Source organism: Cyclopterus lumpus, chromosome 16, assembly GCF_009769545.1.
Source record: "Cyclopterus lumpus isolate fCycLum1 chromosome 16, fCycLum1.pri, whole genome shotgun sequence".
NCBI classification, from domain to species: Eukaryota; Metazoa; Chordata; class Actinopteri; order Perciformes; family Cyclopteridae; genus Cyclopterus; species Cyclopterus lumpus.
This window is the reverse complement of record NC_046981.1, coordinates 8,877,283-8,904,382: the sequence shown is the minus strand read 5'-3', so window position 1 is coordinate 8,904,382 and position 27,100 is coordinate 8,877,283. Positions and strand designations below refer to the sequence as shown.

Below are 27,100 nucleotides of genomic sequence, written 5' to 3'. Positions count from 1 at the left end.
AGCAGCAGAGTCCACCCATGCATGTGGGTGTGCATTCGTAAACTCCGCCCCGCTCGCGCCGCCTCCAAGCGGACCGCAATGATTTAGAAGTTCAGGAATCCCACGTGACGTCACCCGGGGGTGACGTTATGCTTCTCTAAATAGATCGTATTGTAATCTTTTCTCAGTCCAACGTGGTTTCTTCTCAGAGACTGCTTCACATTTTCTACACTTGTTTGGTAAGTTGAAAACCTCACACCACCATGCAGAGGACCGTGCACGCGCCGCTGCAGGTTTGTTGTGTTTGTTCAAAGCGATCTTTTTGACTTTTTCTCCTCCTTTTTTTTCTTTTTCTTTCATGCAACAGCTTGTTTTGTTGTTCTTCAGCAGTGTCAAGATGTCATATTTGTTCTTCCTCTTCTCCAGTCATGTGTGCGTGCAAAGAAAAGGGATCGTGTAGTTGTGTTAGAGTCCGTGCATTGTCATCGCTCTCCGGTGTCCGTGCGTCGGCCTATCTGTTGACTGTTGAAGTTGAACGCGGAGTCAAGTGCCTGTCAGGGAGAAAGTCTGCAGGAATTCATCTCAAACCCGAATACAAACTGCAGAGGGTCATTGCAATGGATGATTGCCATTGCAATTCACAGGAGCTCTCTTCCAGTTGTTCTACTTGCTCCACAGCTCGGAGCTGGATCCCTGCATCACTGCCATGCCCGTCCCATCTCGGGATACGCATACCGGCGTTAGTCCCGGGCTCTCTGCGTGCTGCGGTCCCCCAGTGATCGCCTGGATAATGATAGCCCGGTGGTTTGGCTGTCATGCCAGTTAAAAAGAAGAGAGTGATGCCCCTGTTCCCGAGACATTTACGGTCCCTTTTGCTCTTGAAGAGCAATGTGACCAACATTACGTCATTCTGCAGGCCAGTCGATATTTGATTAACCGCTGAGATGTTGAGGGTTACTTTCAGGAAGGTTGTGCTGACGAGGCGCGCTATACGGCTTAAAAAGAAGAAAGATGCATGTGATTACTCCCCGCTGTCATTATGTTTATGGGACAACATCAATAACCACTTGTTCCTCGTGCACGCTGCTTTAGATTCATGTGGAGGCTTTATTGTATCCCTTTTTAATTGGCTGTGTTTAGCACCTGATGATAATGTTCGTAATTCTTATCATTTAATACAGACTGAGATGGACTTTTTTTTCTTTTAAATGCTACTGCAGGTGGTACTTCTATAGAACAAAGTTATGTTTTGTGAAAGCATCAGTTTGAGAAAAAGTTTGGAAGATGAAGATACGTATTCCACATATTTGTTGCAAAAAGCCTTGGCAATAAATATCCTTTGACAAAATTGTGACATAATAATAATGCAAGATAAATTCGTTTTTTATTTGTTTTAAAATCTTACTTTCTGTAATAATCTACTGAAGAAAATAGGAATAAAAAAAATAAATAGGATATAAACATGAAAATGTGAATAATTACAAAAAAGAATACAAAACACCTAAAATGGTAAAGTCACTGACTAAACATTAAACTCACTGGATAATTTAAGTTATTTAATAACCTTCTAATTCTTCACATATTGTACACAATGTTCAGCTTGATTGCGGTCCAGCGGCTCACTGCAGTAATGAAATGTGACCTTTATTTGTTGATGGTTATTGCATGTGCTCAAGGTGAAACATTCCTCTGATAAAGATCGTACTATGGGTCGAATAACATCAATTATAATACAAATAGACAGTCTGGCCACAGAAGTCTCACTTGACTTGTAAATTTTTAATAATTTCATTCTGCAGACTTTTCCCTCTGTTTCAGTAACGGTATAACACATTTTGTTAGTATAGAATAATGTGAGCGCCATGGTGGCCCTCCGAGGAAGCTTCTTTGTATGTGTTAAAGTGTACATGTTGTGGAAGAGAGTACTTGATATGGCTGGAGGTTTACATCACAGCAGTCATTTTGTGATGCATTCTCATCGTCAATGAAGGCCATGTTCCCTGCCTCAGGGTTCGCCGTGATCCTACCTTGAGCTTGTGCTGTCAAAGGCCCAGGCTATGGGGAGCTGGAGATTTGAATTGCTGCGCATGTTTGTGCTTGCTTTAACCCCGTATACCTTTGCACCCAACCCCTCTTTTCCTCACCATATTGTTTAAATTCTAATATGTGGTCTAACTGGAGAATTCCTCCCAAGCTCCTCTTGAAATCGAACGCCGGACCCTAATCCTTCCCCTCGCACACATCAGGATATAGTTAATGTAAAGTGTAACCAAATTTCCTCTGCTAAACTAAAACATCTATATCCAAGCCAAGTGCCCCTTCCAAGGAAAGGGGTGTTGGGTATTGGTAATTTTAAGTGTGAAAGCTATTTGATAATTCATAGAGGCATTCACAGAATTAATGGTTAAAAGTTTTATGCATCATATGGTTCAAATGTCCTGGTAAATGTGATAAAATGACCAAGTCCCATTTTAGAAACAGGAAGGTAAAAGTAACATTTTTGCATCTGTTTTATTAGTCATGGATACTCTTTCACTTTCTTATTAGTGGAGTCGTGCTTCATAGTTGTACAATTGATTTAGAAAGAAATCTTGAAACCATGGCCCCATTGTGTGCACAAACATGAATTGTACAAACAGCTGAAAGTTCTGTGTTACTGTATTTTAAATTTAAATGTGACCTAAAATGTGGACTCACGACATGTCCATGGTTTATTGAGGCTCTGTTTCTCCAGGCTCTGTTTCTCCAGGCTCTGTTTCTCCAGGCTCTGTTTCTCCAGGCTTTGTTTCTCCAGGCTCTGTTTCTCCAGCCTCTGTTTCTCCAGCCTCTGTTTCTCCAGCCTCTGTTTCTCCAGGCTCTGTTTCTTCAGGCGTACTTGCCATCGTCCTGGATCTATTTTGTGGTCAGGGTTGGGATCACCAGTGTTAGTGGTGTTTGTTGTGTCAAAGGAAACCAGGTGAGTTTACAGAGTGAACTGGTGACAGAAAGAGAGACCAGGGCTCATTGCTCTCTGACAGAGAGACCCTGTCCAGATGCTGTTCTGCACGCTCGGTCATGAAGTACAGCTTGTTAGGTAAACAGCACTGCTTAGCATAACACAACATTTGAGTGTTTTGACTGTGCTTAAGGAAATAGTCTGAACCCATGAAAAAGACACACATGTACATAGTGTATGAAGGTATTCATGCTCGACACGGGACGTGTGGCAGTGACTTGAATTTCGGATTTGTTTTGGTGAACTGATGATGGTGGCAGGTAGAAGTAGAGTAATACACGTTGTGTTGTATGTGTGTAATACATGCCATCTGTGTGGTGCTGTCTCAGTGCTGTAAATAATGTAAATAATGTAGATGTTCTACTCATTATCAAGAGCGCACATGATAAACAAACTCCAATGCTGATGATTAAAATATTACTTACAGACCCCTTTGAACTGTTTGTTTTGATGGGATTTAAACAGTGGTACAAGTTGTTGCTTTGCTTCTGTAGATTCTTCATCCACAGTTTCCTTCATTTAGCTTCACTTTGTGGTGTCTGAGTGCAGATGCGCCGTGTCTTTGTACGCCGTACCAGCTTTCCTTATTCAACCAGGCACTATTCAAATATAGTTTGTCACTTATTGGAGTATAGAATGGGTCTCCTCCCTGGACGTTCCCATGCTCTCGGGGCAGCTTTGGGCAAGCCGGGGCCGTCCCAGACCAAGAGACCTGCATGTTCAGTATTAAGAATCTTCATGTTATTGATCCAGGCACTGGCTCGAAGATAAAGATGGTCCCTGGGTGCTGTGCTGGGGTTTAATAACGACCACCTTAACACTTGTCATACTCACTGAACACATGTTAAAACATCTGTCAGAACATGATGGGCATCTGTAGTGCTGGCATGTGGTGACAACTCAGAGGTTGTTTGTGTGCGTTTGGTAGAACGCTGCATTGTACTGGACAATGATAAGACCTTGAAATGAGAAATACATAATAATGACCCAGTAGCCAGCAGGCATTAAAACATGATGTTACAGGCAAGAACAAGGGCTTGAGTCCAAATGATACTTACGTAATTACTTCTCTACCATAATTTACTGACTGTAATAATTAAATTTGTTCTTCTTCATTTAAATAAATAATCTAAACTTGCATCTGTCTTTAATTGTGTCTTAATCTTTACAGACACAATGCAGTTCATATTGAAATATGTGGTTTTTATACCGTTTCCTTGTTACCTCTTTCTTTAAAAAATCATGTACATTTCTACTTTATCTGCCGACAATAATAGAACAGCACTGCAATAGATACTGTTGGCAGGAACAATTGCAAAAGTCAATGGCATAATTAAATGTGTGTGAGGCATCACATGCATTGAAGGATTGATTAAAGTGCACTTTAAATGGCATGTCAATGCTCTTGGTTTGATCTTGAGAAGCTGTTAAAAATGCACCTGTTATTTCTGTTGTTTTTCTCTCTGACATCCTGTCATAAATATCGTCATGCTGTTTTCAATATATTTTTAAAGCTGAACGCAGAATGCATCCTTGAGCGCTTGATTTAGTTCCTCAGGTGAATGGATGGACAGGATGTTTACAGCATTTGTTGGCCTTAAATTTTTTACGTGACTCTGGACTCATTTTATTTTTATTTTTTTTGATCACAGGCAAAAGGCATTTATTTTTTCTGGGAAAATGTGTCCTCTTTTTCACTCTAAATTATTAAAGCATCTAAAACAATAACTTTAGCCATTGCACATTTGACATGATGCATGGCTATGGCTTTAGTGTAACAAGCAATTACTTACAAAGCACATATTTGGCAGTCGTTGCAGGAAAACAAATGTTTTTAAAGTAGTTTATTAGAAGAAATACACTGCCTTTTGTGTCCTTTCCTTTTCTCCTTCTCACTACATGGGTACAAACTGAAGAACTTAATGTAATCCTTAAATGATTGCTGGCTGAAATTTGAAAATAGAGTGTCAACTTTCAAAAAGCGTATTCAATGAGTTTTAAGTGTCTTCCATTTAACGTTCAATTCATCTCACTGTAAATTAGTGAAGAGGGACTAGCACCTAGCACCAGATGTGTTAGACCATATTCTGTCAATTTGTGGTGAGAATAAAAATGTGAATACGTCATGGTGAAACTGTGGTATTTGATTGCGCATTTCAAACATGGTTTATCGTGTCATTTTTTCCATCCGAATCTGAGTTGGAACCCATCACAGTAGCTCCCAGAGGTGTATGTGCACCTCTGTATATGTGGTTGGTCCTGCAGAAATGAATGTTGACTGACTTTAATACTAATTGCAAGTTTTATAGAGTGCTATAACAATTCATTATTTTATTGTTGTTGTTTTTGTTCATGCCTGGATTTAGAGCAAGTTATAGTCTCTGATTATGTGTAATAAAAAAAAGTATGCTGGACTATTTAAATGCTTTTCTAGTGTTTCCAGTCTTTTTATAACCCTGAACGTTGATGTTATTTTAGTGGATCCTGAATTACTGTTGTGTTTGAAAACGGTTTATTACTGAAAATAAGCACATAGCTGTTTCAGGTGCAATAGCAATTTTATGTGTAGCACGACACAACAAGTATATTTTTCCTCTTCGAGGCTGGTGGGGGAAACTCATGTAATTCACTTCCTTTCCCTGCTTTCTCCATTGGTCTTTTTCCTGTAGTTTTATGAGAAGGTGGCTAGAGGGATGAACTCGGACCAGGAAAGGCCGTACGTGTGTAACGCTCCTGGCTGTTCTCAGGTGAGAGTGCCGAGACAAAACAACACAACACAGTGCACATGTGTGTTTGTGTCTGCCTGTAATATGAAGAGGTGTATGTTGAGGAGGCCTGAAGAGTGGGTTACTGCCTCACGCACAGGGGAGAAAGTGAATATCAATGAACTGTGTAACACAACGTGATTAACGTGCAGGTTTTAAAAGTACCTCTAGATCCAAATTATCTTTGAAGTTTTTAGGATTTTTTATTAGATTTTAGGATGCACTCCTTAGATGGCAAATAACAGTGAATGTTATTTTGGGTAAAAGCCTAGGTGTATTGGCTCATTTTTAATTGGTTGTTAGAACACTTGTTTGTCTTTGCTTAAGAGTTCTTACAATCCTACTTTTTTTAAACTCAACAGCGATTCCCCACGGAGGACCATCTGATGATACATCGACACAAACATGAGATGACCCTCAAGTTCCCCTCCATAAAGAACGACAACATGTTATCAGGTGAGTTACGGCTACATTAATACAGTCTCACTCACAGCCTCAGTAGGGCTCACACTTCGTTTGCCCTATGGCATGTTGTTTACAATAATAATGTAAAGCTTATGATACACACTACCTTGCAGCTCAGCCTTATTCACTGCATAACACTTATGACGTATGACTGGAGGACTCATCAGTGTGATTCGCATTTTCACATCATCCGATTTATGTCATTAGTCTTGATCTTTCTAGAGAAGTAATGGGAGATGGTTTCCAATGGTTTTATGGATGTTGGGGTTCTTTGTGGAGAAACTTCATTTTACAAACATGTTGATTAAATCAACTATTCGATTAGTTGACAAATTCGTATGGGTGTTAGTCGACTAAGAATGTCTTTTGGACAGCCCTATCTATAATTTAGTACTAAAAGAAACATCAAACTATAGATTGCGTCCCGCATAAACAAGTGTCAACCCAAGGCTGATCCATAAGTATAGATCTCCAGGCCACACTAGCTGACAACACTACGCTGCGGAGATTGTGTCTTCTTTATTATTTATGCTCAGTGGACAGAAGGATCGGATTTTCAAGGCCGGGTGTTCTTATCGCCTATTGTCTGAGTTACAGCGCTGACCACTTCTCCTCCTGAGAACTCGGGATAAATAGTCAGTGCTTTTACTGTAAGTTACAGCTGAGCCACCATGGTAACATGCTCTCACTGGGGCTGTCTTCTCTTTAAATGTAAGGACTATAATTGTTGACCTAAAATCCTTGACTCATAGTTGTTATCCTCAACTAAAAATTGACATTACTCGCTTTTTTATTAATAGAGTTGTTCAAAAATGGAAAAGAAAAGTATATTTAGACTAAAACAGTATTTTGGGAACACAGGTCATGAAAGTTTGAGTCAATCCCTGGTCTAGCCAGAATGTATAAACAGACCATGAAGTATGCTTTTAGCCTTTGAAACAAGCCTTAAAATCACCTTCAAGTGTCTGAAACCTGATCTCTGTCCACCCCCCACAACGTCAAGTTGAATACCCAGCTTGGCTGAGCTCAACAAATGAGACCCCCACTCAGTAGGTGGGACCTGTACTTCATCAGCTGAAAGGGGGCTGTCAAGCACAGTATCTCTCTCGCTAACAGAAGGAAAGTTATGTTTTCTTCAAGTCATTGCAAAAACATAACAAAAATGTACATTCTTTACTTTAGTCGTCATGGAGATCTACATTGGCATCTGTAAAGAGCTTGTAGTCTAACTGCATAGATTAGAAAATACAAAAACAGAACAATTTCATTGGTTTTGCAAATTAAGGGTTAAACAGTCTAAATTATACAATTAATAAATTTTGCTTTTAATTTGTCTAAAATATAGGGAACTTCTCGCTAACATTGTGTGTGTGTGTGTGTGTGTGTGTGTGTGTGTGTGTGTGTGTGTGTGTGTGTGTGTGTGTGTGAGGTACTATTGTGTTTAATGGTGTGTCCTGTTTGTTTGTTTAGAAATTGGGCCAATGAAATGTACTTTTAAGTTAACATTTATGTTTAATAACTTACACAGTACCCAATGAATAATGGAAATAATAATGTTGCTCGTGCTGTAGTGTTTTGTGGTCTGTGATGATGATGATGATCATGATGATGATGGTGAATGTGCAGCCTGTACATATTTAACGGTAGTTGATTTCAAAGCGGAAATTTGAAAAAACTTTTCCTTGATTTCCAGACCAGACGCCCACACCAACACGCTTCTTGAAGAACTGTGAGGAAGTGGGATTGTTCAGTGAACTGGATTGCTCCATTGAGCAGGAGTTTTGCAAGGCCCAAGAAGAAGAGGACAGTAAACAGGTACTGCAGAGTGGAGAACAAAGCCTCAGGCTGAAAGACCGAGGGGAACCCTGCGTCACCCAAAGGGGTTGGTTAGGTCAGGTGGTTATGAACTGTTATCTGCCTCTGCCATCAGTCATGTAACAGCAGACCACACACTATGAGCTGATGCACACGTTTTTAATGGAACACCTCGATCTCATGTAGCTGCAATCTGTTTGCTTGTCATCCACCTCTTTTCATCCAAGTGTAGTCACGTGGTGCACGTCCAGCCCTTGTTGTGCCCCGCCCCACGCTCCCCCGATCCCCATCAGTCTTGTTGACACTGACAGACAGGGCTGGCAGGTGGAGATTTGTCACCCACCACAGATGAGGAGGAAAGAGATCAGGTTCTCCACCTGTAACTTCAAACAGTTCTACCGCTATCTCTCAAGGAAGGAGTATTATTTCCTCCCAGATGTACAGAGAGACCCCTGAGACAACTTTTGTGACGGCAATAAAAGACTCAGACAGACATTCTCACATAAGATGTGGTCATGTATGCATTATATATCTACCCTGGGGCACCTTTACCTTTAACATAGGTACTAGTCAAACCACCACAGGACAGACTGCTTATCTAATGTCTGTAAAGATGTGCAGTGCACGCTGTAGCTAAGCTCTCGTCAGGGTGGTTTGGCTCTGGAGCTCGTCTGTGCTCGGGTCAGCTTGTCTAGCCTCCCAAGCCAGTGTGGTTTATGATGGGAGTATCTGCTAAGTCAGCAGACGGCCAGTCAGGGCAAGACTCCCTGAGTGCACAGCACAATGAGCAGAGTGAAAGCTTGAAATTTCCGGAAAATAGCAATTGTCCAATATGAATATTAAATAGTGACACATTCATTTAATCACACTTTAATAGAAGCGTGAGTGATTTAATTGGTTGATAAACTTCCCGTTCCTCAACTGTGACACGTATATTTTATGGTCAGCACACAGATTTCTAAAATGTTTTGACTGCGTGAGTATAGTATTCTCTTTATATATATATATATATATATATATATATATATATATATATATATATATATATATATATATATATATATATATATATAATCATTGCCAACAGCTGTTTCACATTTGCCTTGATGCAAATGACTTAAACTTTGTTTTATGCCAAGATATGTGCGTTTATCTCTGAGATATATTGTTTCTTACGGTATTGGATATTTCTTCATCTACTGTATATGTGGTTACATGTAACAGAGGCAAAACAAACAAACGGAGCAAAGAACAATAAGGAAACCTGGTCTTTATTAGACTTGCAATGTTTCCTCAACTCAGAAACTGCCTGTGGATGATAGTTTACATAGTTCCTCATTACCCATTCAAACAGTTGTAATGCTTGAGCTGTGCTGAAAAATCAACGTGCTGGGAAGAATGTGACATAACCTTCCTAACCTTGTATCCTCTGCTCGCTGCAGAGCGTCTCACTGCACGGCCAGACGGGCCCAGGCCAGCACCAGCAGTCCCACTCACGGATGGGCAACCATGATACCAGCATCGTGATCCAGCAGGCCCTGCCCTCTCCTCAGTCCAGCTCCGTCATCACTCAGGCTCCATCCACCAACAGACAGATAGGGTGAGTAGGCCCAGTGGTGGAGGGATCCAGCAGAACACCAGACATTCACAAAACATATAGGTTTATTTGACTTGAAAGAGAAAGAGAGGGAAGAATTGTTTGTGTTTTTATCTTTGCATCTCTTTCCATTATATGTTTCTTCTTTGTGATCGAGTAGTAGAAGCACTCTTAGGAACTGCTGACAGACTGAACATTATCTGAGGAGTGCTGAGTGTATCCTCTCACCTCAAGTGCGCCCCTGTTACAGCGACAGCCTTAGGCTGGGCCTGGTCCTTTTGTGTCATCCCTCCATAGTCTCTGAGGTAATGTCAGTATTTTGTTACATGCGGAGCAGTGTGTGTGTGGGGCGGGCGATTCATGTTTTGCTGTTCATCCAGTATTGTCCCACAGCAGAGCATGCCAAAGAGGGTCCCAGAGGACAAGATGAGGTCATTGTTAAAGCGTTAGCTGTGACTGCTTTTACAGCGGTTTAGCATTTCATGCTCTAAAATAGTTCCTTTCACTGTATGGGAATATCAGCCACAACCTCAGAGCTCTGTTTCTCTGATACATTTGCACTGCCATGCCACAGGTGTAGTATAGAAACAGCAGATGTCAACTGCAGTCTTTGTGTCGTGTGATGCTTCATTATTTATCGGTCATGCAGTTTAAAGCATTTTTCATCACAGTCATAATCAAACCCTGATGTTCCATATCTGCACACTGTGAGTTTTGTACGTAGTAGATATGCAATTTTATAAACTCTACCGTCACCAATCTACCCCTCTACTCATAGTAACATGGGTCTTTGAAAGAAATGGCTGTCCCTCAAGTGACTTTTTGTCTTTAAATATCAAGAACATAATCGTTACCACACACAAACATTTATACCATTTTTTCCTTCTGGAGACACTCCTCTGACCTCATTCCTTCCTTATCCCTAAACCACAACCACCTTCAAACTAGTGCCAGGGCTTTATTTCTGTAAACCAGGCCTGTGTGCAAGCAAGACATTGAGATGGCTCGGTGTTCGGCATGTGCGGCGCCGAGGTTGTCCTGTGTAGATTTACTGCTCGAGGAGCTAGTGAATATTGGATGGGAGGCCCATCACTAAGCCTGACTGACACTCCGTCAGGCTCTTTGTCGAGGACAGGGATGAAATTTCAACCCCTTTAAAAGAGCAGCAATCACTGCCAGTAACAGAGACTCTGCTGGGCCTGCTTCACCTGAGTTTACCTGTCATTAAACACTCACCAGAGCCAGTATGCCATGTGGCAGTGGCTTTCAGCCACAGGATGGCACGTAAGTCTCAGCTGCAGTTATCATAGCACATTCATTATGGGGCATTTCCTAAGCAGCGCATGTTCTGTATGTGCTAAAACTGAAGAGGCGTCACTTCCTTACGAGGACGATGGAATCCACATGAAACACATGAATAGGATGAGTAGATTCACACGAGAGAAATGTGGAAATGTTCACATCAGCAGGAAAATGGGCAAAGGAAACCCCTCCACTAAGAAGCAGGGCTTCCACAGGAAGCCATTAGGGCCAACCAAAGACTCTGTGCACAGGGTCTCTCCACAGGAACTTCCCACACACAGAAAAAGCCGGACACTTCACAGGCTAGCTGTGCTCTGGACAGATTCAGAGTTAAGGAGCCTGAAGGTCAGATCAGGGGTTCCCTCTGACGCCGCTGCTGTCCTGTTAAGTCATTTCAACTGTAGTCGCCAATCCGTTCCTGATTTTCCTTTTTTTTGGTTTGTTAGTCCACAGTGCATGTGCTTAGTTTCTGAGACGATTAGCAAATAGCTATCCTCGTCAATTAATCTGCCTCGTTTGTGCAAGTGATCACTTCAGGCCGATAAAGCGTTTAATCTCTGTGATGGGTAGATCTCTGAATGAGAAGAAATCACCAAACTAAATCGGTTCAATCTCGTCTCCATCTGCTTCCTACGTGCTCGGCTCTGCTGAACGCACAGTGTGAGCGTCCAATGAATTAGGATAACAAGTCATTTTCATTGCTCCACAATGTTTACTAAAGAGCTTTGAGGCTTGGAATCAATTAGGATTGGCTTTCCTCAAGTCCATTTACTTTAGGGTTGAGCTGGGCCTGCAGCTGTGAAACCTGAGGACCTCTCTCTCTCTCTCTCTCTCTCTTTTTTCTCTCTCTCCCCCTCTGCTCTGAGTCCCTAAACAAGGTCTTTGGGGAGCTGCACTGACACAAACCAGTGTTAAAACCAGGGATAAGAAACAGCCAGCAGATCTTAATGTCACGGCTATCATTATCATACAAATGCTTTCTGCTTATCAATTATAAACATCTGGAGTAAAATGCGTTGGGCATTACTAGTCAACCATGTGAGATACAACATTCTGTGGAAAGCTCAACCTTTTGACTGAAAAGAGATGTGCTGGTATGGGTGGGCAAAAGGCACAACAAATCCCATTTTTCTCCACTGACTGTGGATGAACTCTGGCCAATCGCTTCCAGTACAAAGACCAATCAACCTGAATGCAGCTGGATTAAGTAAGGAGTGGTTACAGTACAGATGTGGTAAAATATCTAATCATCACTTCATGATGATGTGGTATTTTATTACGTATCTCAATTTTTGTTTAAAAACAGCTGCTTTTATTACATGTGGACATTTTCTTTGATAAATGTTGAGAACTTTGTGAGCCTAAAAGGGGCCAAACCCTAACACCACTGACTGTTGATATCAGTCAGTTTTGGTTTGCCAGTTTCAACATTTCAGAAGAGAAGTTAGTATCACTTTGATCCGATGTAAATGAGGCATGAACAATATATTTTACTTCAAATTAGTCCACCATACTCGAGAGTTATTTTTATTTTCAGGATTGTTCTCTAAACTTAAATGTGTTTTGTTGGTGATGTCCCACACTGGGTTAACTCTGTGCAACTTTAGGTTTGTCACATCACCGTGCAAAGCTCTGAAGGAAGTACATTTGTGGGTTGATTTACCATGCTGCTTTAACTGCACAATATTTATCACACCTCAGAGCCAACAGCCACTTGTGTTCCTCGTTTCTGCCTTTAAGGGAAGTAGCACACATAGATGTTGGTCTGCATGCCTTCTAAACTGCAGGTTTCATGCAAAGCTCAAGTGTAGCATGACACATTTAAACTTCCTGTGTTTTCTCAAGATGATTTGGTGATATGCTAATTGGTTATTAAGGAACACTGGGTAAAAGATCGTGCTGATATCTGCCATTCTCTCTATTTCAATGAATATTTTTGACAAATCACATTATGATCAATCAAGCTGATATGATTTCTAGATTCTGGCTTGCACTTTTCCAAAAAGCTCACATCTTAAAAACAAATTAAATGCAATACATTTGCAATGTGCATGGTCTTTTTTATTTTATTTTGATCCTGATGTAATTTAGTTTTCTCACAGTTTATCCACATATGGTACTTCCGCTGTTACCTACCAATTAATTAATGATAGTGTAGTGGTGCTGATAGTTTTGATAATTGGAATTCCATATCACATTTTTCATAGATTGCATAACACTTGTTTCCCATGCGTGTGATAAAACAACTGTGCTGATTTCAACACCCATTGTGCTGGAACAGAGAAAGCCTCCACAGCTCCTTGGAGAGTTATGGGCTTTCCATGGACACACTTTGAACTCATGACCTTCACAATTTAAACAAAACTTCCTTTATTATTGTTTATGATTAGATTGCATTCAGAAAGTGGTGATAAGGAAGGAGGTCCGCCCTGAGTGCAGGAGTGCGCAACCTCCACAAAATGCAGGAGTGCCCTCATGCGCTGACTTGACAAATGCCCTTCTCCACAGACGCATATGGCAAACTGTTGAACTGTGTTTAAACTATAAAGATAATGCACATAGAATAGTAGCAGGCAGAGAGAAGAGAAGCATGCATACAATAAGGTATAGTGCAATCAATTACGAAAGAAGAAGGAGAGAAAAAGAAAGGGAGAGAGAATGCAGGATGTACATCTGACCTGAATTAAGATGAGCTCATTGTGTACTGCAGTGGGTTTAATAGTGCGTTTGTAGAGGAACGCCCAGACTCTGTTCCCTCTCATTCCAGTGGGGCTGTGTCATCCCTGCCCCGGGGCCACCACACATGCAGGCTCCTGCACAAGCAACTCACACACAGGGACATGCTTCACAGCTCTGGAGAGCAGGGATCACAACGTGGGGAAGTGTGGAAAAGGGGGATCAGAGGTGGACAGAGGAGAGGAAGAAAGGGATCAGAGGTGGACGGAGGAGAGGAAGAGGAGGATATGATGAAGATGGAGGAGAGGAAATTAAGGATCAGGAGGGTGGAGGAGAGAGAGGGAGAGAGCCATCAGATGTGAGGATGTAGGCCTACCAGGTCGGGTGGCGGTGAAGATAAAAGACATGTCTGCACAAGGAAAGGGAAAGATAGATCATGTTTGGATGGACGTATGGATACAGTGGGATCAGAATGAATGAAGGTGTGAAAAAAATGCACTGAGATTACGAGAGGAAAATGAAGATGAAAAACTGAATGTCAAACAGAGCGATGAGACTGATGCTGGAAGTCAGGTATCAGGTGGCTAGATGAGAGGAAGATAAGTTGTTTAAGGAGGAGTGGGACAAACAAGCTAAGTAATACTCAAGTTTGAGTATATGAAGAGGGAGAAAGATGAAGTATTAATAAAAGTGAAAGGGGTGGTGTAAGCCAAACATTACACCAGTCAGGTGTTGCATGTCATGTTAGCTTGTAACAAGATGATATTTATTTCTGATTGAATGGTGATAGGAATGTACTGACATACTTCTTACTTTTGATGGAAATAAAAGACAAGCCATCTTCACTCAGCATCCAACGAATCAAAACAATGTCATATTTGGTCAATAAATACCCCAACACTTGCACTAATTCACTCCAGAGAATCATACACCAACATCTCTCAACTGTGCTTTGGCACGGCTTAACTCAGCTTGAGACTCCGTAATGTGAGGACACCCCATCCCAGATCCATCCCAGTCCAGCATCTATCCCTCCTCTAGCCCGCTAATAAAAGTCAGCCTGTGTTGTAACCCATTAGGTCTGATTTATTTGATCAGATTCGTATTATTTCCTCAGTCCAAACCCCATGGCACTCTCCTCCCACCAGTGATTAAAGGCAGTAAATCAGGGGCAGGTCCTGTGTAGTGTTTACTCAGAGAGCCAGGCAGCTGCAAGCTGTTTGAGGCCCTTGTTTCTCCCTCTGTTTACCTCCGTTCCCATGGCGACTACACCACCGTCTCCTTAACGTCTGGAACTTGGCCCTGGGCTGTTTTGGTTACGTTAGAAAGTTTTTCGGTGCTGTGTCTACCCAGAGCTCGCAGTGACTTCACCCAAGTGAAGAGTGAGCGCAGAGATGTTGGACGAGTCGAGGAGGGAAAGAGAGGGAAAAGCGAGAGGAGAGGAGGGAGGGACGAAATCTGGGGGTTGGCAGGCACAGGGTGGGGGAGGGCGAAAAGCCAAGAGCATTACATCATTGCTGGAGCAGAGTCAGAAAGGGAAGGATATGAGTCAGTGGACTGACTGCACCTCTCTCTCCCTCTCTCTCCCTCTCTTGCTCTTCTTGGACAGCAGCCAAGCCCTTGTGTTTAAGTCTCCAGTGCTTGAGTTGGAGCTGGGACTGTGTGGATTGGGACAGTAAAGCTTAGTGTGTGTGCAGACTGCAGGATATGTAGGTTAGAGCAAGCCAATCCAGAGGGGCTTGAGTTGAGGTGTGGGCACCCTGAGGGGTCCAGAAGACAGTTATAGAAGAATACCAGGACAATGAGAGGAGGGGAAACATTAGAGAAAATAGCAGGATAACTTAGAGAATTAAACGCAGAAGAAGAACTCAGAGAGAGAAGAAGGTCTGGCAGTGATATCATAGTGGAGTGAAAGTGGGCGGAGGGTTGGGGGGGTGGTGCGGTGGTGCGGTGGTGGTTCTTGGGCGGGGGTTGTGGAGGAGAGCTGGGCTGAGAGCGAGGCACTCAGTAATGTGAGAGTGCAGGGTCAGGACTGCAGAGTGTCTACCTGCTCTCCCCTGGGGCCCACGGCCCAGGCTATTATCAATCCCCTCAGTGGAGCCGCAGCCTGTCATTATTCACTCGCATGCATACACACATGCACACACTGAAACACTCTGAACATTAATCCACTAATCCACTGTACGGTCTGGTGCATAATGTATTCACAGTTAAACAGATGTAAACACTGAGAGAAAAAGAGAATTAAAAAGAAGACACATCTCAATTAGAATGCTTTTATCATATATATATATATTTATAACAAGCTCAGTAAAGTATGTTATGCCTTGATACTAAGGTTTGCAGCTAACTTTTGTTTTGATTACTTCTTAATTAATCTGCCAACAACTACAACATCAATTAATTGAAGAATGAGATGGCCAAACAGATTAAAAAAACACAGAGAAGAAAACGTTCTTCAGGTCTTTATCAGGAAATAGAAACAATTTAAATTAACAGACTTGTGTTTCAACTCTGTTGATACTGTAATGCATATTAAACACAATATCATACACATCAATAAGTGAGAAAATGGATATGTCCTTTCTAACAAGTAAGACAATTCTTATTTTCAGCAATAGATGTCTTTATTTATTAGCAGAGTCAGCACAAAGCTGAGTGAATCCCCAGAGGAAGCGTGTCAGATGTGTTTCTGCCCACTGGACAAGCAGGTTGTGTGTTGGTGTGTGTGGTGGGGGCGGACGCGGTGCTGGTCCTCCCCCGGTCTGCTGCAGGTGACGGGCGCAGCAATGCAACCTGTACGAGCTTCAAAGGAACCTTTCTTCTCGAGAAAGCAGCAGCCTGACCTGCCACTACCAAGCGACCTGCCTGTGCCGTGTCCTGACCTCTGACACTTATTGACTGCCGTGTGATTTGACTTTGCTCATAACAATATCAGCACTTGAAAGCATTTCATTGATCTGGTATTGGAGTGTTTGTTTCTGGCAAGCACTGGACTTTAAATAGTTTCTCCAAATCACTTCCAGAACCCAGTTCAAAAGCATTTTTCTTTTTTTACTCCTCTGCTTCAGGGTTAAAAAGATCTGATTTTCCTTAATAGTTGCACTTGCAATCTGCCTAAGACAGGACCATGTAACATTACTCTCACTCTGAATGTGAATGAAATCATTAAATCAGCATAATGAATGTATAGCATGCACAAGGTTACGTTGGTCTTGGACATATGCATATTAAACAATGTAATAATATAGATATGCAAAGGATTACATTGTAATGCATTTAATATTTGGATATCCTGTATTATACAACAATATATTTTATATAACAAACAAGCCACTTTTGAAGGAAAATTAGATACCATGAATGAGTCAATTTCAAGGAGATGCGAGCAAAGATTTTACAGCATAGTTTAACATTTTTCCACTTTGGTTTGGGGCGACAAAATCGCTTAATAAATCTCATTCATCTCATCAGGGGGTCATCGTATGGAATACAAATCCTGAAAAACAGTTCATACAAAACCGACGGCGTGTCACTGCCACTGCTTCTGTTATTTCATCCTCTTGGACAGTCTGAACGCAGACTGTGTTGATGTAGTGTGCAGCTACACTGCATACCTCATTGTACTTTCACGACTTTTCCCATGTGGAAATGTTTGGATTCGCAGTGTTGCTCAGATGTCAAATGTGCTGTTAAATGAGTGTGATTGTGATAAATTGGGATGTTAGACAGGCGTGACACACAGTCGGGATGGTAATGATGCTGTGTGTGGAGCAATCTTAAATGTCTGGAGCTTAAATGCACATATTTAGGTCTGGAAAAATACAGTTATTTATTCAGGTGGGGGAGCATTTGCTCTGGTGCAACCCCCCCCCCCCCCGCTCCAAAATTGCCATCACTCCTTCACTTCTCACTCTTGCGCTAATCCAGGCTATGATGCGGTCAATTGATTGTATTAACCCGTTCAACACAGCTAACCTAAATGCTTCTTGTTTGCACACATTTTTAAACGCTGAAGGAAATGGAGCTTGCATTCATTCTGATGATATCGATAATGTGGAGACTTATTGATTCTCTTGATACAAGTTATTGAAGAGTCAAGTCGTGAATGCATTTTTTCTTTTAAGCTGAGGGGCTGAATAGTTACTGCATGCATGTGGGTGGAGCAGCACTCTGCAGCTGGGAATACGGGTTCTTACAAGCAGGGATTTGGTGGCTGATGTATGAATGATGTCACCGCGTGCAGATGGATTGGTTTGGATGGCTGCAGCCCTCAGCCAGTGACAAGACTGCTGTCAATAGTTTAAGCTTAGCCCGGGCCTCATCTGTACATGTGATTTATTGATGTGGCCATGAGTGTGGATAGGCCGGTTGGTCCGTGCACACTTTTGTGGTCACCAAGAGGGTTTTTTCCCCACAGGACTCCCACCGCTGTAGCAGCTTCTAAAAGTGGTTCTCGTCATGCACGTCTTGTGGTCATTATGAGAAATATTATGCATTCATCATCGCCATCATCGTTATTCATCCATTGTACTACATGAAGTGTGCTTGTTTTAAGTGCATCCAAAAACTCCCAAGATGCCTTAGCTTTCAACTGCAGCATGACTACACAGCAACACACTCTCGAAACGTGGAAACTAAAAACGAGGGGAAAACATTTGCTTCAGATGTGAAATGCATAAATGTGGGGAATTATTTTTAAGATGCAAGTGCAGTTAAGCGATCTCACATTGTAGACTTTTAGAATAGTGCAAGGTTTCTTTTCAGGCTACAGCATTTTGTAAACATCTTTTGAACTTTAAAAACACAACATAACAATAAATATTTATTTAAAACTTAGTAGAAATGATTGAATGGATATACATAATTAATCAATTAAAATCTTCATTTTTTGTCTGAATATAAAATGTGTAGTATAAATTAAGTATACTTATTTTTTCATTTATTGACAAATTACTTGCTATATAGGGCGACTGTGGGTCAGTGGTTAGAAGGTCCGTCTTTCAATCAGGGGGTTGGCGGTTCAATCCCCGCCCTAGTTGATGTCTCCTTGAGCAAGACACTTAACCCTGAAGTGCTCCTGTAGCTGTGTCTACGGTGTATGAATGTAACATGATTGTAAGTCGCTTTGGATAAAAGCGTCAGCTAAAATGAAATGTAATGTATAATTTAGAGATATTATTAGCATTATTTACTTCCTTGCTCTCATGACAACTGAGAAAACTCTGACTGCGGATGAGGCTGAAAGCTCCTAAGAGAAATTGATAACATGTTCCTTGAATTTCAAAGTTCTGTTCACATATTGTTAGATATGATTACAGCTGTTATTTGGCGTTATTAAGCAGTCATTTTGTGTTTCTACACCACTTGTGAATGATTCACGTTATAACTTATAACTAGCACCGTACAGGTGGTGATAGTTATATTTGATGTTGTCATATGACAAACGAATAAGGAAAGCTGAACTTGTCTGAATGTCTGTCTGTGTGTGTCTTCTCAGGCCTGTCCCCGGCTCTCTGTCCTCATTGCTGCACCTACGAAACAGACAGAGACAGCCTCTGCCAGCCTCCATGCCTGGAACTCTGCCAGACCCGACCATGCCTGGCTCCTCAGCCGTGCTAATGCCTGTGAGTACAATAACAGGGCACAGAGCCCACTCACTCGCGGCTGCACTCGCATGGAGAAGCAGAGTCACTCACTCATATGTGACAACAGTGTAAATTCAGACTGCACATAAACTTCGTATTAGTTTGGGATGTCTTTCATCACCATTTAAATGATTTAGCACAGTTTGTAAGGAAGGAGTCTCCCACTGGGTTCAGAATATAGACTTTATTGTAATTTAGCCCAAATAATTAGAGGACCAACTTTGGGTAGCGGGGAATGATAATAACCCAGAAAAGGCTCCTCATATCAGGATTCTAATGATACAACATATGTTCTCATTGTAACACAAGACAGACTGTGTTTAAGGTATGGGAAAAAACTCCCATGTTTATTAAATTAAGAGCTAAGCGATTTTGGGGAAGATTGACGGTTCAGGAAAGGGGTGCAGGTTTGGGTGATATTTTTACACAAAACACACTTAGTGCAATTAAGGTTGTGTGTCAGGTTCTAGGCCTGAGTCTCTGTGGACGAGGGGGGAGAAGCGGGGCTCGGGCAAAGGGGGGGTTGGAGAGGGGCCATTCCCCATGGAGACCAGCACACCACCCAGAGTTCAGCAGCTGGGAGGCCACAGCAGCTCACACACGTGTACATGCTGACGCTCACACAAAGGTTTCTTCTTTCCTGCATGTACTGCTCACATCATCACCCTGTGCAGGTGACCTCTGACCCCTGTCAGCTGAACCAGCTGATTTCCTCACATTCAGGTCTCAGCTGTGACACATGACCACACTGACCAGGGTCACTGAGAGGCTGGCAGTAACCACACACTCACACAAAGACAGATTTGAATGCATTCATATCACTAACTCACACCTACTCGCATCTCGTTCACCTTGTTAACACATCCTGCACCAGGAGGGGCCGGGGCTTAATATGTTAGTCTGAGTGACACCCACCACACTATTGTCAGAAACACACACAGCCCTGTTGCCCCGGCTTCCTGTGTTAAGTCCCTCTGTGCTAGCTTCCTGTTTTGGGTCAGCTCCAGTTATCATCACACAGAGCTGTGCACAGTGCAGCCTGTCATGAGAAATCAGGCTCTCATGCTCTCTCACCTCATCCCTCTTAGCCTACTGTCCTGCAGGATGAGTCTCACACTAATATTATAACACTTCTTTTGTGTTCTGAAAATAATATTTCTTGAACGTTTGATTTTTATTATTGAAATATTCAGATGGAGAGACAGATGTCAATGGGCTCCAATATGATGGGTATGCAAGGACCCACCCACAACAGCTCCTGCTCTTCTGCTCACATTCCCTCCATGCACTCAGAAGCCAAACTGGTGAGTATACGCATGTATTCACATGGATACATACACACATTTATGCACACACGAACATAAGTGCACGCACTCAACGTGTTGCAACTTTCTTTTCCACTGGGCTGTGCCAGCAAAGCTGTGCTCTTAGGTCTGTGTGGATTTCATCATTTGGTGTGTAATCAAAGCTGTGTCTGAACCTGCCAGTGCAGCACTGGAGACTCTGGCTAGAATAAAGGGCCCTTTATGTGGTTGCGGCTGGGCTGCCCACCGACTGCCTGATATATATCTTAATGTACAGAACATGTTCTGTAGGTCCTGCAACTTGTTAGCACTAGTTTAACACAGCAGGGAGAAATCAAATGACCTCATCCTTCACAAAGCGGGCAGTTAGAGCAGCGGGAATGAGACGTAGCCGAGAGAGGAGAGAGACAGAAAGAGTGAGAGTCAAAATTAACAGAAAGAAACCTTCCACTCGGTTCAGCTTTGCATGTTAGCACTGCTATTACTGATGCCAGTGACAGACTGATATACATCTGATTAAGGCCCAATGGACGGACAGTTACACTCGGGGTGATACGACTTGATAAATCCTGTAGCAACATGACAACCAGCCAATCTTTGTTTTCAAAATAAATAACTCCATATAAATAAGAGCAAGTGTCATGCAATTACAAGCCATATTAAGAAAGCATTGGCTGCTCTTTGTGTTCAGAAAGGTTCACTGATAGCTGAATTTGCTGGACAGACACATCTTGAGGAGGGAGAGAGAGTGAGAGGAGGTAGCAGAGGTCATTAGAAGAGTTATTGCTCTGATACAGTAGAGCGGGAGCATTCCCAGGGCATTTAATTCTCCCTCTTCTTCATGCTCTCTCAAGATTGATCGTCTTTGTAGTCTTTTGAATCTCTTCAACTGTTCCTATGGTAACACGCTGGGGTAACACAATATTAGTGGATTAGGCTTATCTCTCCCCTGGCCATCATCCAGACACATCTTACTCTTTTTTTCTCCTCCTATCTATGTAATTGAATTGTAAATGCTCTGTTAGTCCTCCCATAAACATATGCAGTCACTAAATGGCTACAGGCCCTGCGACCATGCAACTTTCTGGTTAGTTGGCCATTCAGACACGAGGCACAGCAACCAAACGTGGATCAATTGAGATTCTGCTCCCTGATGTCTGAACACAACTGATGGAATTCCATGATTGTGGACAGAAAGTGAGAGACTAATTGTGTTATCAGAGTGCGATCTCCAGCGTAGGTTTCATAAGCATAGACAGGGTTTCTAATGTCTGTAATATCCGTGCCCGGGCCAGGTCGATAAATACGGCCTCGCTATCGGATAACTGGTCCATGATCAGGCCCATGTGTCCCCTGCGACGTTCTGAATCCAGCTCTAATCGCATTACCCCAACCATGTTGACTTTCCGCCAATGGGAAATCTCCTCACTGTAACCCCACACCCCCGAGTCACGGACCTGGATGCACTCTTTCTGCTCAACGTTTACATTGTGAGAGCAGAGAAGGGGATTGAGTGGGACTTTGATAGACATGAAGGAAATAGATAGACAGGCCGAGTGAGCAGGGGAGTTGAAAGACGAGAGATGGTATTGATATTCCTAGATACTAAACTGTGTGAGTGTGAGAAATTGGAAGAATTATTTGCAAAGTGACATGAAAGGAATTCTGTTTCCTCTGCCACTCCATATGTGTGCATGCATGTAAGCTCATATTGTGATTTCTTTGATATTTTGTGGTAACTGGAGGCCTCGGTAGCAGGATTAACCCTCCATTGCCAGAAAGAGCATGCCCTGAGCTTTGGCTAATGAAGGCTAATTGATTTTGTGGTGGGCCAAAGCAGCATGGAGGCCGTCTCTGGTGTAAATAGTTAATGAGCCGAAGGACTGCTGTGGCCCCTTGGGGACTCATATCTCGCTCTAAGCTCTCTGTTTGTGCTCTCTGGGCCAAAGACCCTATCTGCATCAGTGCCCATCTTTGTTCTTTTCTATCTCTGATTTTCTCCTTAAGTGCCATCGTTTAAGTGGTACAGCAGTAACTGACTTGTATGTTTCCCCTCTTTGCTTTTAGCTAGTTGTTTGGGAGTGTTTTATTAGTTTGCGTTCAAGTGTGTTTTTTTTCTTCTTCTTTTAAGGACTGGGTGCTCATGGTGCTGGGTGTGGTTATGTTCTGCTCTGTTGTGGTCTGGGGAATAGAATGGTGTGTGTGTGTTGTGTGCTGGAGGTTGTGGGATAGTTGACCCTCACAGCGTAGAGGAAGCACTGCAGAGAGAAGGCCAAGTTCCACAGCACGCCGGCCAAAGCATTACGTCAACGCTCAGAGCCAGCGCTCCACAGGGCCTCGCGAACAGACGCACACTCACACTCACCCACTGCTCCAGCTCTGTGTCATCGTCGTTGCATGGTGTCACATACTTTGAGACATTCACAGAAAGCCATGTACTTAAAAACAACATCAAATGAGATGTACACACATGCACATAACACGTGCATGCTGGTGCACATACCAGCATGCATGCAGTACTATATCAGTACACATGGGCATACGTGCATTGTTTTCTCCCCCGAATACCTACCTCTCCTGCTCAGATGGTTTGATACCTTTCTTTGTATGATGAAAGACACTCACTATCATTTCTCATCTATAACAAGGGAAGCCCAAACAGGCCCGTATCAAGTTGGTTTTTAAATAACATCTGCGAGTGCCGACTACGGGACTCAACTCATGTCTGTGGTCCAATTCGGCATTTGTTTTTGTGTCCCTTTTTAAATGAGCTCCATGCTTTCCACACATCCTGCTTGCCTGCTAATTTCAGAGAGAGAGGATTTGAAACAGTTTGAGTCTGATGTATAAAAATTAGTTTTTTATTATCTTACAATTATGTATTGTTTACATTGTTACTAAGGACAATACATTTGTCACTAAGCATCAGGCTAGGTGCTGAGTTTTTTTACGAGGTAAACAATACTATATGTTCCTTCACTGTAGCTCTCTTGGCTGTGGAGCTGGCACTAGATGGGTGGATGACATAATTCCTGGCATGCTCTAAATGTACTCCTTTTTACTTGAGGAGGGGAAAAAACAGTGAGTCTCTTAAAGAAACATTTCATAGGACACAGGAGGACCAATAATCAAAGTGTTTCTAGCACGCTAATGTAGCTTTTTACATTTTACTTAAACAAACCTTACTGTTCTTAAGTTTAAGTATAGTTACAGAATCACAACATGCATTTGGGTTAATTGACTTTGAATGTTCAAGTGTTGCCCTAAACTGCGAACAAGTGAAACATTTGAAAGCTGCATGTGTAAATACGGTAATTCCAAGAAAAGATGATCTGTCAGTTTTCAACTTTACTCCACTGCGATTGATTGAGCAATTCGCTCGGCAAGAAGTAAGCAATTAAACTATCAGCGTAACTCAATTACGTGTTCCATTCATTTCCTTCCACCATAGGGGAGCACCTCTGGCTAAACTTCTTGTTGTGAGGAGGAGCAGTGCACACAATAGGAGTCTGACTCTAAGCAACATCTGTATGAATGGTGGCATTGTCAGGGTATGAGGTCATTAGAGAGGGACGGTGAGCTAAGAACACAGCTGAATCTGCAGGCTGCTTCACTGAGCTCTAGACTATGTGTATGTGCACTGTATGTATGTGTGTGCATGCTCATTGCTTTCAGTGCATTGGCACCCTCTCTGGCAATCATTGTCCTTGGAGTCAAAGCACATCTGTGTACCAAGTGGGCTAAAACAAACCATAAAGTTGTAGTTGGAAGATATAATTTGATGCAGATCTGTTCGGTACATATTTGTGGTTAGGTAAGTAAGCGTGTGGATGTGTGATAAAGAGAAGTCAAACCAGGACACATTGTTGCATAGAGAAAGCGGTCAATGTCAGCGCTTGGATGCAAAGACAGTTTTGTAGTTGATAATAAACAAGTGATGTTTCTTTCTATTGCCAGTGGTTTCAGCAGAGTGGAGTGGAGTGGAGTGGAGTGCAGGGCTGAGGAGCTGCTGGATCAATGTGTGTCTGCCAGTTTATCAGTGTTGGACACAGACCAGAGAGGGGCCCCTCTCTCACTGCCTCCCTGTGTTGCCAGTGAGACAAGTGGGCCGCATACATACTGTAGTAATAGTAAATCAGAAGTAAACGGACATGCTGCTTTTGGTCTGTCTCTCATTTGACAGGTTTTGTTATTCTTATTCACCAACAGGATCTTTGCAATAATGAACAATGTGTTTAACCACAGTTGAATAATAGAATTATATCAGACCTCTGGATATATTTGCGAAAGATTTATTTTGTACACATTATTTAATAGAACGTAATGCAACAACCTCTCTGTGATCATATTTCAGTAATGAGACCAAGGTGGCAGTTGTGGCGCAGAGTGTCGCATCTGTTTGTCTTTGGATGACTGCGTGTTGTTTTAGCTGTGCTGATGGGATGTGTATGTGAAGGCCATTTGGTCATGGTTCAGGGCCCGTGAATGGGATGGAGCTCCGGTAGAGCCAAGCTTGGGTAAACCAGCTGCCATAACCACACGGGCCAGACCGGACTGGTCCAGCCACCATGAGCCCCCCGGAGCCTGAGCAGTGAGAGACTCCAAATGACCTCCCGAACACTGGAGGGGTGATTGGAAAAAAGTCTGTTGTGTCAAGAGTTTTTCAGTCTGATCAGTTAATATCGACCAGTTAGTTCACTACTTCATCGCCTAACTAGTTAATGCTTAGACATTAGACCCACTTCTGTTTTCTTCATGGTGATCAAAACTAACATAAAACTAATAGCCTTCTTTTTTCTTATTCCCTTGCTTCTCTGTCATTTTGACATGTTGGAATATTGTGCCTGTGGGTGTCTTAACAAAGTGGGATCCCAATGCAAATGTGTAACTGAAATAGCTTGAATATACTGATAGAAAAATATATTATAAGAGTATTTTGTATGAGTATTTATATTCACAGGACAACGTCTGAATGAAAATGCAAACAAAAATAACTGGTTATAATTTAATTAGAAATAGTGAAGTTAAGGGTCCTGTTTCAGCCAAAATACACAAAAAATTGAGCTCAGTTATTTTAAGCATCTTTGAATTAAAGTTTGATCAACGCCATCACATTTCAAGTTATTAGCATGATGATATATAATTTGTGTGTTGCTTTTGATGCCACAAATTAAGACACATGTTGTGTGTTTATTATTGTATTCATGCTCTGTCTGCTTCGCTTGCTATGAGGCATTCTTTGTATTCAAGATTGTGGCAGTGGGTAGTGATAACCATGTAAGCTGCACTCGAGCAGGGCTTTACAAGAGAGGGAACAGTGGGGATATACAGACTGGAGTCAGAGGCCCATCCATTAACTTGACAGGATGGAGAGAAGCTGCCAAGAGTATGAGTGCATGGTTTGGAGCTCCTCGGTGGGCGTGTGTCTTGCTGCGGCCGTACCGCCATGGTTCCCCCGAGTGTCGGGCCGTGGCAGAACACCCGGACTATCTCCATCTCCCCGTCTTGTCTGGAACCACAGGGAGGGTCTGTCAGCTTGGCACAAAACCTGTGAGAGGAGAGAGGGGGCGACATAACAGTCCTCCCATCAGACTGTCTGCCTCTCCATTCCCTGAGGAAATCAGTTTAACAGTCCCCAGCCCTTGGCAAGCAGAGGAAGAGGGGGTGGAGGAACAGGGAAGAGGTGTGTGTGAGAGGGGGAGGGCGGGCAAGTTACTGCCTCTCTGGGCGAGAGGGAAATCTAATAAAATTGAACTAATGGGGGTGTGGAGTTTTAGGGCACAGAGGGTGGGTTCTGCAGGCAGGCACGGTCGGGTAGTGGTCCTGGTGGAGATGAGGAGGATGGAATTAGATCCTCTGAGTGCTTGGCAAGGCAGGCGAGCCAAACTCCTGCTTTCAAGCTTTCAACTGCAGAGGGTGAACCCATGTTGGGTTTAGAGAGCGAGTTAGGGGGCCTTGGCCCATAAAAAATACTGCCAGGAATGTTACAGCTATGATATATCATGCAATTAGAAATATTGTGTTTTTAAACATGATCACTGTGCTGTTATAGTGCAAAGAAATGGCTGACAGAGACAGACAGAAGGTTTTTCCATGGAGTCTTTAATGTGAAGCTGAAGATCTCCATTTGAAAATGTGATCTTTTTGCACTTAAACAATGACTCCACAGACTGGTTAATTCTGCTGTACGGCGCCACAGGTCCACAGGTCCCCTGATAGTACACTGCTCCACTTTTAAGGGGAATAAAAGTGCTCACCCTGACCTCGCTGGGTGTGATTTACCCATCCTGAGGCGGGCGTGGTCTCCTCCCTTTGTACCTGCTCCGTGCTCTTGCTTCTTCCTCCCAGGGTTAATAGATATGAAGTCATCTGGCGAGGAGAAACCTGAGTGTGTTCTCAGGATGTGCACAGGGCACTCACAGCAACATCACTCAAAGCCCCCTGTGTCAGAGAGGAAGCAGCCATTAATAAATATCATTAATGGGCGATCACCTGGTATCCCTGAAACCACATAAATGAGAAAAGCCTAAAAAAGGAGAGGGAGTGGAGAGGTC

General features: G+C 42.6%; 1 protein-coding gene across 2 annotated transcripts in view; it reads left to right on the top strand.

The window, feature by feature from the left end:
* The first annotated feature begins 166 nt into the window (after window positions 1-166).
* creb5b (cAMP responsive element binding protein 5b) overlaps window positions 167-27,100 on the top strand; it is a 36,506-nt gene continuing 9,572 nt past the window's right edge. The window contains exons 1-7 of one of the 2 annotated variants that reach the window (XM_034552983.1): window positions 167-272; window positions 5,644-5,721; window positions 6,102-6,195; window positions 7,898-8,019; window positions 9,462-9,619; window positions 19,095-19,221; window positions 20,436-20,546. In XM_034552983.1, the coding sequence (XP_034408874.1) occupies window positions 243-272; window positions 5,644-5,721; window positions 6,102-6,195; window positions 7,898-8,019; window positions 9,462-9,619; window positions 19,095-19,221; window positions 20,436-20,546 (720 nt within the window). In that variant the 5' untranslated portion in view covers window positions 167-242. The remainder of the gene's footprint in view (window positions 273-5,643; window positions 5,722-6,101; window positions 6,196-7,897; window positions 8,020-9,461; window positions 9,620-19,094; window positions 19,222-20,435; window positions 20,547-27,100) is intronic. The other variant, XM_034552984.1, reaches the window with a different exon arrangement.